The 12,610-nt window shown below is 47.1% G+C and overlaps 1 protein-coding gene across 1 annotated transcript in view; it reads left to right on the plus strand.

The window, feature by feature from the left end:
• The window catches only part of LOC146345054 (macrophage mannose receptor 1-like), a 97,361-nt gene that overhangs the window by 8,510 nt on the left and 76,241 nt on the right, over positions 1-12,610 (plus strand). The window contains exon 2 of the mRNA XM_084859002.1: positions 7,767-8,168. Within this exon, the coding sequence (XP_084715128.1) occupies positions 7,767-8,168 (402 nt within the window). The remainder of the gene's footprint in view (positions 1-7,766; positions 8,169-12,610) is intronic.

Below are 12,610 nucleotides of genomic sequence, written 5' to 3' on the forward strand. Positions count from 1 at the left end.
AAAGAAAAGAAAACAAATTGTCCCATATGTGTGACATAATGGCAAGTCAATTTGTGTATTTGTTTAGGATCTGCAAATATACTGATTTTTCATGATGATGATAACGATTTGCCTTTGTGTGTGTGTGCGCGCGCGCACACTGAGTGCCCTGGAGAAGGTGCCACTGGTGCAATTATCACGGACCATTAGTAATCCGTTTACTACAGCTGAGTGCAATTTACTAATCTCTGACCATTATCTATTTTTTAATTAAATTTCTCAATCGCCCATCTGGCTGGTCACCCGGCCACTCTGGGTGATGTACAATAATACAACAGTTTAAAACAATAAAATTCCACATTAAAACATCGTATTTCAAAAAATACCCTAACCCACCCCAAATGCCTGCTGAACAACCACGGTTTTAATGTGCAGCGGAGGCTCATTAAAGAGGGGGCATGGCGGAGTTCCCTAGGGAGGGAGTTCCACAGAGTGGGGGCCACCACAGAGAAGGCCTTCTCCCTTGTCCTCACCAGCCTAGCTGCCTGGCTGATGGGACAGAGAGAAGGCCATTCTATCTCAGGAATGCTGGCAGGGGTAATCTCTGCCAGTTGCTGTGCCTGTGAGGGATGAGCTGGCTCCTCTCCCACAGATTGCTGATCCTCCTCAGAATCAGAACTGCTCTGGGGCTCTATAGGCACAGTTTCCACCCTGACAGGGAGTTCAACAGAGTGGGGGCCACCACAGAGAAGGCCCTCTCCCTCGTCCTCACCAGCCTAGCTGACCTGGCTGATGGGACAGAGAGAAAGCCATCTGAGGCTGTTCTTGTTGAGCAGCCTGTCTGGTGTTGCTGGAGGCGGTCCTTAAGATAGGCTGGGCTGGAACCATATAAGGTTTTAAAGGTCAAAACCAACACCTTGCATTTGGCCTGGAAAACAACTGGTAACCACTGCAACTCTTCAGCACCAGAGTGATGTGATCACACCGGCGGCTGCCTTTGATCAGGCAAGCCACTGCATTATGCAGCAGCTGCAGCTTCTGAACCATCTTCAAGGGTAACCCCACGTAGAGCACATTGCAGTAGTCTAGACAACAGGAGATGAGTCTAGACGAGAGGAGATCAGGGCATGAACTACCGATGGGAGCGGATGGTCAGGAAGGTATTTATTTGTTTATTTATTTATTTAAAATATTTCTTGGCCACCTTTCAGGGCAGAAGCCTCACAAGGTGGCTTACAGCAATAAAATACCTAAAAACAGTTATTAGTTGTGATACCATGTTTAATTTTATACATACTTTGGGCAGTCCTGTGAAACTTTAGTAGGGTCAAGTTCAGCCTAGTTTTCTTGTTTAAGTGCTTTCAGAAAACTTCAGCAGACTTGGAGGATTTCTCCATGACAATGAAAGAAGTGAATGGAAGATTACCTGGGTTTTTTCAAGGGATTGGCTCTGGTTAGAATCATAGAATCATAGAATAGTAGGGTTGGAAGGGGCCTACAAGGCCATCGAGTCCAACCCCCTGCTCAATGCAGGAATCCAAGTCAGAGCATCCCTGACAGATGGCTGTCCAACCTCGTCTTGAAGGCCTCCAGTGTGGGGGAGCCCACCACCTCCCCAGGTAATTGGTTCCATTGTCGTATTGCTCTGACACTCAGGAAGTTTTTCCTGATGTTCAGCCGGAATCTGGCTTCCTGTAACTTGAGCCCATTATTCCGTGTCCTGCACTCTGGGATGATCAAGAAGAGATCCTGGCCTTCCTCTCTGTGACAACCTTTCAAGTACTTGAAGAGTGCTATCATATCTCCCCTCAGTCTTCTCTTCTCAAGGCTAAACATGCCCAGTTCTTTCAGTCTCTCTTCATAGGGCTTTGTTTCCAGTCCCCTGATCATCTTTGTTGCCCTCCTTTGAACCCTCTCCAGTTTGTCTGCATCCTTCTTAAAGTGTGGTGCCCAGAACTGGACACAGTACTCCAGATGAGGCCTAACCAGTGCTGAGTAGAGGGGAACTAGTACTTCCCGGGATTTGGAAGCGATGCTTCTATGAATGCAGCCCAAAATAGCATTTGCCTTTTTTGCAGCCACATCACATTGTTGGCTCATATTCAGCTTGTGATCGACAACAATTCCAAGATCCTTCTTGCTCGTAGTGTGGTTGAGCCACGTATCCCCCATCTTGTAACTGTGCATTTGGTTTCTTTTTCCTAGGTGCAGAACTTGGCATTTGTCCCTATTAAATGCCATTCTGTTGTTTTCTGCCCAGCACTCCAGTCTATCCAGATCACTTTGAATTTTGTTTCTGTCTTCCAAAGTATTAGCTATCCCTCCCAATTTTGTGTCATCTGCAGATTTGATCAGCATTCCCTGCACCTCCTCCTCCAAGTCATTAATAAAAATGTTGAAGAGCACTGGGCCCAGGACTGAGCCCTGCGGTACCCCACTCGTTACCTCTCCCCAGCTTGAGAAGGTCCCATTGATAAGCACTCTTTGAGTCCGATTCTGTAGCCAACTGTGGATCCACCGGATCGTTGTTTCATCTAGCCCACTTTAAGCTAGTTTGCTCATCAGGATATCATGGGGCACTTTGTCGAAAGCTTTGCTGAAGTCGAGGTATATGATGCCTACAGCATTCCCACGGTCTACAAGGGAGGTGACTTGATCAAAAAATGAGATCAGATTTGTCTGGCAGGACTTGTTTTTGACAAATCCATGTTGGCTTCGAGTAATCACGGCATTGTTGTCAAGGTGCTTCCAGATGGATTGCTTTATGATCTGCTCCAGAATTTTCCCAGGGATTGATGTCAGACTGACTGGTCTGTAGTTCCCAGGTTCCTCCTTTTTACCCTTTTTGAAGTTAGGGACAACGTTAGCCCTCCTCCAGTCATCTGGCACTTCCCCGGTCCTCCATGATTTCTCAAAGAGAATAGACAGCGGTTCTGAGAGTTCTTCTGCCAGTTCCTTTATGACTCTAGGATGCAGTTCATCTGGCCCTGGAGATTTGAACTCATTCAAAGTAATGAGGTGTTCCTTGACCATATGCCTGTCGATCTCAAGCTGCAATCCTGCCCCTTCAGCCTGTACTTCACCTTTGCCAGGGGGGTCATAGACCCTCTTTTGGGAGAAGACTGAGCCAAAGTAGGAATTGAGCACCTCTGCCTTTTCTTTGTCATCTGTTATCATTTTGCCATCCTTATTTAATAGCTGAACAACCATTTCTTTCCTCTGCCTTTTACTATGCACGTAGCTGAAGAAAGCCTTTTTGTTGTTTTTAGCATCCCTCGCTAACCTCAGCTCGTTCTCCGCTTTAGCCTTCCTGACGCCATCCCTGCAATTCTGTGCTACCTGCCTGTACTCTTCCTTTGTTACTTGGCCTTCTTTCCACTTCCTATATGTGTCCTTTTTTGTTTTCAGGTCATCCCTAAGATTTTTGTGAAGTCACATTGGCTTCTTCTGTTGTCTTCCACCTTTTCTTCTTGTTGGAATTGTTTGTGATTGTGCTTTGAGAATTTCCTTTTTTAAAAGTTCCCACCCATCTTGGACTCCTTTTCTCGTTAGCGTCGCTTGCCATGGGACCTTACTGATCATTGTTCTGAGTTTATTAAAATCAGCTTTCCTAAAATCCAGGGTACGCGTTTGACTACACTCGGCTTTTGCTTCCCTTAGAACCAAGAACTCAAGTACAACATGGTTGCTTTCCCCCAGAGTTCCTGTAACTGCTACTTTATCCACTAAGTCATCTCTGTTGGTTAGGATCAAGTCAAGGATAGCCGATCCTCTAGTTCCTTCCTCTACTTTCTGTAGGAGGAAGTTATCCACCACACAAGTCAGGAATTTCCTGGAGGGGCCATGTTTTGCAGAATTTGTCTCCCAACAAATATCGGGGAAATTGAAGTCCCCCATTACTACTACATCATGCTTCCTTAAAACATTGGCTATTTGCTTTTCAAAAGTTTCATCCTTGTCTTCTCCTTGATTGGGTGGCCGGTAGTAGACTCCGACCACCAGGTTCCTTTTATTCTTTGCTCCATTTATTTCAACGCAGATGCTCTCAATGGGGCTACCAAGCTCCTCCTCCTGTATTTCTGTGCAGAGATATGTATTTTTCACATACAGTGCAACCCCACCTCCCTTTCTGTTCCTCCTGTTCTTTTTGAACAAGTTATATCCTTCAACTGCTGTATTCCAGTCATGAGAGTCATCCCACCAAGTCTCAGTTATACCTATCAAGTCATAATTTCCCTCCTGTATTAAGAGTTCAAGTTCGTTCTGTTTGTTTCCCATACTCTGGGCATTAGTATATAGACATCGAAGACCATGTGCTTCATAGTCTGGCTTTCTTCCTACATATGTCTGAAGACTATTATTGGGCGCTATCAGAGCTGTTCTCTCCATTGCAGTGCATGCGCCTATGTCCATCGTTACCCCCAACATTACATCTCCCTTCCCCGTAGGATTCAGTTTAAAGCCCTCCTGATGAAGTTCTTCATGCTGTGGCCAAACACATTCTTCCCAGCCTTTGTGAGGTGCAACCCATCCCTAGCCAACAGCCCATCTTCCAGGAAGTATAGGCCGTGGTCCCAGAATCCAAATCTCTCTCGTCGTCACCACCTTCGTAGCCAGTCATTCACCCGGAGTATTTTTCGTTCCCTTTGTATCCCTCTTCTAACTACTGGAAGGATGGATGAGAAAACTATCTGGGCCCCAAAGTTCTTGAGTTTCCTTCCCAAAGCTTCAAAGTCTGACGTGATCTCTTTGTAGCTCCGCTTGGCGGTATCATTTGTTCCCACATGGATGAGAAGAAAGGGATACCTGTCAGTGGGCTTTATGAGTGCAGGCAACCTTTCAGTCACGTCTCTAATCTGTACTCCCGGGAGACAACATACCTGGCGAGTCCATGGGTCTTCGCGACATACTTGGGTCTCGATCCCACGCAGCAAGGAGTCTCCCACTGGCTTTCATCGCCTCTGTTTGACTGACCTTTAGCCTCTTGCTCACTCTCATGCAGGTTCCCCTGTGATTCTTCCTCTGCAGGCTGTCCTCCAGTCTCATCCGCAAGTACCTGGAATCGGTTCCACAGCTCCACTGCTTCCACTGGTGCAGAGTGGCGTCTAGTTCTTCTTCTCCTAACTGTCACCCTTTTCCAAGGAGTATCTTCTATTCCATTTTTCTTCACCTCAGCATTTCCCACTGCCTCATCTTGCTGTTGCTCTTCAAGCTTCTGGTCTGCCCTTTGCTGCTGTAGTTCCCCCATTCTGTCCAAGAACTCTTCATGTTCTCTTATTCCCCGGAGGGTCGACAGTCGCCGCTCCAGTCCACTTACTTTTTCCTCCAGCAGCGTGATCAACTTGCACTTGTTGCAGGTGTAGGCCATGTTGTTCTCAGGCAAGAAAACAAACATTGCACACACCTTGCAGGTCACCACCACTGGAGAGTCTTGTCCTTCCATAGCCTCTTTTCCCTTTTTGTGTCTAGCTTTGTGATTGTTCTAGACTAGCCTGTGCCTGCTCCTCTACTCAGTAGAGGTTAAAAGCAGAGTCCCACTGGTGTGAAAGTGTGTGTTACAAGACAAATAAATGGAAAAAAGTTAGTTAAAATAAAAAATAAAAATAATTAAAAAAAATGTTAGGGGCCTCCCCCTTGACCTCCCCTGCCGAACTCCCCTGGCCAACTCCTGTTTGCTCCCCCTGTTCGCTCCCCCTGTTCGCTCGCTCTCTGGGAGCTTGCCTGCTTCTGTAGTCCCTGGAGCAGCTGGAGCAGCTTGCTCTGCTCTGCTCTGCTCAGCTGGGAGGCGGGAAACAGACTGAAGCTTCCCGCCCAGTCAGCTGCTGGGAGTACTCAGGCCACACCCCTCCAATTCAGTTGGAGCTCTCAGAAGCTCCTGGTGAGCTCACAGCCAATCAGAAGGATAAAGGGCAGCGCCCTGGGCTTCCTGCAACCCACTTACCTCTTAGCCTCTGTCTCCTTTGTCTCCTTTGTCTCTTCAACCACTGCAACTCCCCTGGCCAACTCCTGTTTGCTCCCCCTGTTTGCTCCCCCTGTTCGCTCGCTCTCTGGGAGCTTGCCTGCTTCTGTAGTCCCTGGACCAGCTGGAGCAGCTTGCTCTGCTCTGCTCTGCTCAGCTGGGAGGCGGGAAACAGACTGAAGCTTCCCGCCCAGTCAGCTGCTGGGAGTACTCAGGCCACACCCCTCCAATTCAGTTGGAGCTCTCAGAAGCTCCTGGTGAGCTCACAGCCAATCAGAAGGATAAAGGGCAGCGCCCTGGGCTTCCTGCAACCCACTTACCTCTTAGCCTCTCTCTCCTTTGTCTCTTCAACCACTGCAACTCCCCTGGCCAACTCCTGTTTGCTCCCCCTGTTCGCTCGCTCTGTTCGCTCGCTCTCTGGGAGCTTGCCTGCTTCTGTAGTCCCTGGACCAGCTGGAGCAGCTTGCTCTGCTCTGCTCTGCTCAGCTGGGAGGCGGGAAACAGCTTTGGTTCGCTTTGGTTTATGCAGGACTCCATGAACGAGTGCACTGCACCAATATAAGTCACTTCACAGAACATTCTTCCTGGTGGGGTGGGGTGGGGGGTTGGAGTGAACATCATCTGACTGGCGGGGCCTGCTCAACCATAACAGAGGCTTCCCCTACATCTAGGCTCCCCCAACTCTCCTTCGATAAAATCCTAGGAGGTTTCCTCCTGTGTCTAGACAAAAATCACTCTCTCTCTCTGCCCCCCCCCCGCAACATTAAGCACTTCCTTAAAGCAACAATCATTACAGGAACACAGCGTTCTCCCTGCCCTGTTGCGATCAATCGAAACTTCAAAGCTTTGATATTAAGGCTCCTAAATGCGTTATTTCGATTCATGGGACTCCCAATAACTTTGGGAGTGCGCATTTCAGGAAGAAGCCTCATTGACCACAATGGGAGTGACTTCTGAGTAGACACACATGTGTTTGTGTTGGGAAACACAGCGACAGGAAACACCCTTTGACCGGGGGTCACAGTGAAAGGCACACCCCTGGGCAGGGCTAGCATACCTGTGGTAAGTGCAGGGGTTGGGTCACACAACAACTATATTATGGAGAACCCAATTTAAGGAAAATAATTGACTATAAGCAGTCTCAGGAAATCCGATTTTTCCACGATAAGCTCTGGGGTGGCTGCTGGATGGCCATGATATCATGTATCCCTAACGACCACCAAACTCAGCCAGCTTGGAGTAAATCACTCCTGGAGACACCTCCTTGGAGATGCAATATTTTATGTTCACTTTGTATGTATGTGCAAAGATGGATCAAGAGGTTTTAAAATTTTATTTACTATATTTCCTGGCTGTCTTTCAAGACTGCAGCCTTCCCAAGGCAGTCTACAATATAAAACAGTGAAATTCAGTATCGCATTATAAAAGCACCTTAATGTAAACAATTTTAAAATTAACCAGTTAAAATAAAATCTGGGTTCAGATATCTAAGAGCAACAAATACCATAAACCCTTCTCAACTAAAAGCCCCAGAGAACAAGTATGTTTGTATAGCCCTTTTAAAAACAACAAAAGGTGGAGCCAGCTATGTATTCCTCCAGGAACTCCATAGGGTAGGGGCCACCACTGAGAAGACCCTCTCTCTAGTGTCTGCCAACCTTATGGATCTTAGTGGCAGGTCAGTAAATAGAACCTCCAAAAGTTATCTTAAAGCATGGGGAAATGTAGGTGGTATTTCTTCATGCTTGATTCAGTAAGGCACAGGATTAGTTGTTTTTAACCAATTCCTTTGCCAATGCTTACATTTACCTTACTTTTTCAAATACAGATACAAGCATCTTTCTAATATATAATGAAGACCACCAGGTTTGTGTACATGCTCGGGCTTCAGACTATGTCACTACCAGTCCCTGCAGCCCTACCAACGTGGCACAAAAATTCAGATGGATTTCCAGTCACCAGTTGATGAGTGTTTCTTTGAAGTTATGCCTTGGTGTCTCTGAAAAGTTCGACTGGAGACCAGTTACTCTGTACCCGTGCAACACGACAAGTGATCTCCAGAAATGGGAATGCAGAAATGACACACTTTTTGCCATCGAAGGAGCTGATCTGTTTTTCAACTATGGCAATAGAAATGAAAGAAGAATTATGCTATACAAGGGATCAGGTATATGGAGTCGATGGAAGGTCTATGGAACCAAAGATGATTTGTGCTCCCGGGGTTATGAAGGTAAATTTTTCCATCTTTTTATTCTGAGTTAATTTGCTTGGTTACTCATTTCTTTAGGGAGAAATCCTATGGCCCCTAGAAAGTGTCTGGGGGGGTCACAGGATAGTTTGAATTCCTGGATCTGAGGTTGGAGACAGTGCTCTGACCTCGGAGTGGAAATCTGTACTCTGATACCCCCCCTCCCTCTCCCTCTCCCTCGCAGCTGGCACAGAAAGAAACGCACCAGCTGCCACTCTTAAGTCAAAGAACGCAACCTCGGAGAGGGGGAAAGGGGGATGTTTGGGGAGGAGGGGAGGAGACTGGAGAGGACAGGACATGAGTTATCCTGGGACCCCTCCAGCTTCCCCCCCCAAAAAAATGCCCCAGCTAGACAGGCAAAAAAGACAGGCTTTTTTGCCCATCTAGCGCAGGACAGAGAGGTGAAGATCACCTCTGCTGCAGCTCCCATTCTGCACTGGATTATTATAAATTTCTGAATTCGGAGGCTTACAATCATCCAGGGCTGAAACAATAGGATTGTGCCCTTAATCATGTTACTGTATAATGCACAGAACTAAGAGCACTTATTGATAACTATTTTTTGCCCCTGTTGAGTTTTATCACTCTGGGGTAGCTTGGTGGTCTGTATCACCCAAGTGGAAAGGAGGATTTTACTGAACATTAAATGCAGATGTATAGTGAAATGTCAGTCTGTATGACCATTTCTTTCAGCAAAATCAACAAACAGTTAGAGCAGCCTTACCCAACCTGGTGACCTCCAGATGTTTTCGTCTGCAACTCTCATCATCCCCCATCATTGGCTGTGTTGGCTAGGGCTGATGGGAGTTCAAGTCCCAAACATTTGGAGAACACTAGGTTAGGGAACGCTGATTGTATGAGCAACAGATAATATCTAGTGTGAAATATCTCTGCAGATATACACAATTTTATGACATCTCTTCTGTCTGAAATAACAACAACAACAACAGTAATAATAATAATGATGCAAAGCAAATCTCTGCACAATTGGACATTTCCATGTGGTGTCAGATTCACCTTCAAGACTAATTGAAGTCTCACTGATTTCAAAGAATATTTCTGCTTTACATATGACTTGGTCTGGATTTAAGCCATTGTGATCTAGATATTAGGGATGTAAAGGCAGCTATTTACACATTGGCAAAAAAGAGGAAAAGCACTGCCAAAAATGAGGACACAGCAGACAAAGATTTATATAAAATTTGTGTCAGTTAAATTAATACATATAGACACAAATGTGGATATAATTGATATAACTTCAATAGAAATACAATTCATCTTATCTCATCCGAGTGGGGAGGGCTGTCACCAGGTGACCTGTTGTTGGGCAACTTCAAGATCCCTGATTTGCCTTATCATAGTTCTTTGGGCGAAAGTAGGGATGTACGAAAGTCACTTACCTGGTCTCGCAGCTTTTTTCGCGGTGGGAGGGAGGCGCTTCGCTTCTCCCCCCGAAGTTCATGCGAGGGGGGGAGGCTTCCTGCCTCGCCCGGCCGAAATTCAGGCCGGGGGGCAGGCTTCCCGCCTCGCCCGGCCGAAATTCAGGCCGGGGAGAAGCGCCCTGTCTCCCCTGCCACGAACTACGAAAGAAAGAAAGAAAGAAAGAAAGAAAGAGACCACGTGGCCGTGATAGGCTACGTAAATCGTTACGTAGCCTATCACGGGTGACTTTGAAAAAAAAAAAAGACCCTGTGGCCGTGATAGGCTACGTAAATCGTAGACGTAGCCGATCACGGGTGACTTTGGAAAAAAAAAAAAAGCACGTACGCAAATGGTGGCGCCCATGGGGCGCCGCCATTTGCGTTCCTTATTTGACCCCTGTAGTCTATGTAAAGATTTACATAGACTACGGCGAAAATAAGGACAACGCTATTTGCGTTGCCCTTATTTTCGCCGTAGTCTATGTAAAGATTAACAATTACAATGTAATTGTAAATATTACGTTGTGATTGCTTACGGATTTCCTCCGTAGGGGGGAATCCCCCCGTTGCTTCCACCATACTCTCGCCATTGTGGATTGCCTTGGCCAGAACTTTTCCACTATTTTCGTAATTATTTACGTATTTTTTGTCGTTGCTGCCCGAAATATGTTTCCCGCCTTCTGTGCGCTCCCCCGCTGTCTTGTTTTCTTGGACAGGGACAGGGACTGTGATTTTATTAATTTCTGGGACTGTGATTTTATTAATTTCTGTGTATTTGTGCTTGATGATCCTCGCGTTTACTGGTCTTGTTAACCTAACCGCCTCACAATAAAAAAAAAACGGGGCTGCAGCTCCGCTTCCGCAAAATCTGTCGTCAACTTCCTGCTAACTTCCTGAATGTCGTCTGCATTTGCGCTTGCATCTGCGTGGGGATTTGTGGGTGGAGTTCTGTGGTGTGGTGGTGGTGGTGTGTTAGTGGTGGTGCTTGCTTATTTTTGGATTTCCTGTTTGTTCATTGTTGTGGTTTTGTCTGGTCTGTGTGTGTGTGTGTGTAGTTGTGCATTGTGGTGTTTTTGTCTGGTTTGGTCTGTGTGTGTGTGTAGTTAAGTGGTGGTTGTGCGCGTGGCTGTCTTGGTGTGTGTGTCTGTGTGCAAATTGCAAAATGGCTGCACCAGTGCGTGGCAGAAGGTGGGACCATGAGGAGACCAAGGCCCTCCTCATCAACATTAAGCGCAGCGAGGCGGTGGCAGTGCTGTTTGGCAGCTCCTCCTGCCGCAATGAACTTTATTGGGCCCAGATAAAGAGGAGGATGGAGCGAGCGGGCCACCATCGCACAGTTGGACAACTGAGGTCCAAATGGAAGGCCCTCAAGCAGTCCTTCGTCAGAGAGGGGATTGCTGCTGCCGAGCGGAGGGCACCGCTGTCCAACCCCCCCGCCTACTACTGGCGCATCCGCAGAGTGTGGTCAAAGCTGGCCGGCCCCCATTTTTGCAGAGGTATATGCCTGGTAAGTTATAGTTATCCCATCCCATCATCAAGCTCAACTAAATATGAAGGCAAGGATGTGTACCGAAAATGAAGCTATCTCTTTGTGGTCTCATGCAGAAACAAACAAATCCTGACATTTAGCCTGCAATCCTATGCTTGCTGAACTTGGACAGAAAAAGGTCCCATCATCTTCCGGCCACTTTGGCTGGTTGAAGAAGGGATGCTGGGAACTGCATTGTTTTTCCCTGTACAACCACATGCATAGGATTATGCGGGCCTGGCTACTACAACTCATATTACACACTGACACGCTGTCCATTTCCAGGGAAATGCTGCTGCTGCCAGTCTCTGCAGTGCACACAGGGGGACTGGCACCAGCCCAGCAGCAACAGGGCCAGCCTCTCGGTGTCGTCTCCCTTCTTCATGTAGTGATTGCTGAATTTTTGCACCCCACCCACCCCACCTTTCTACCAAGACATTGGCACTCAAGTCAACTCATGAGCAAGTGTTCATCTGAGACCTTGGAGATCTGGGTATAGTCCACTCAGCCATGGAAGCTCGCTGGGTGACTTTGGCCCAGTCAGAAAGCCCCAGCCTACTACCTCAGTGTTGTTGTTGTCAGCGTTAATGGAGAGGAAGAGGCTAATGTGAGCCGCCTTGGGTTCTTTGCGCTAGGAAAAAAGGTGGCATTTATGCAATGCATCTCTAGAATGAACAGATACCATGGCATTGCAAATGTAGAAGTGGGGTGACTAGAAGTGCAATCCTGTGCATGTTTACAGAAGTCCAACAGTCCCCATCACACCAAAACTGTCAGTACTGTATAATCTGCCCCCCTAATTATCCCCTCATCATTAGACCTTGTGGTGGGAGGACAGAATCAGTGGTTCTTATGGTAGTGGGGATGGTGATAGACAGATCAATCAGTGACTGTGGTTTTGTTCACTCACCACATATATAAATGCATTCATTCTGTTACTGTGACATCCCACAGCTGCGCATCGTGCCTTGCTGGTGGAGGAGGCACTGAGGGCCGCGGAGAGGGAGAGGACAGAGGAGGAGGAGGAGGAGGAAGAGGAGGAGGAGGAGGAGGAAGAGCCAGCAGCGAGAGGAGGAGCATCTGTGGAGGAAGGCCACCCTTCTTCCACAGATGAAGCCCCTCCTCTTGTGATCCTGATGCGTCTGATAAGAGACGTCCGGATGCTCAGGAGGACCTGTAAGTAGTACTACAGAATGGCACCTGACCTGAGCTAACAACTCTGCCTGCAAGATGCATATTACCATTGTGCTTTATTCTTCTCTTTCTTTCTACACACAGGTGACGACCTTCAAAGAAGGGTGGAGGCCCGGGAGCGGGAAAGACATCCTCCTACTACGAGCTGAGGCCTGCAGCCACAGCCAGCCAGCCCAACGTTGTTTTTGAATTGTTGAATTGTTTCTGTGTTTTGTTTTGATCTGTTCTGTTTGTATATAAAGTTCTTTCTAAAAAATAGGTAACAATTCCTTGGTTCAAGT

Source organism: Heloderma suspectum, chromosome 5 (genome assembly GCF_057233095.1).
Source record: "Heloderma suspectum isolate Gila_16-S chromosome 5, 16-S_ref, whole genome shotgun sequence".
Lineage (NCBI taxonomy): Eukaryota > Metazoa > Chordata > Lepidosauria > Squamata > Helodermatidae > Heloderma > Heloderma suspectum.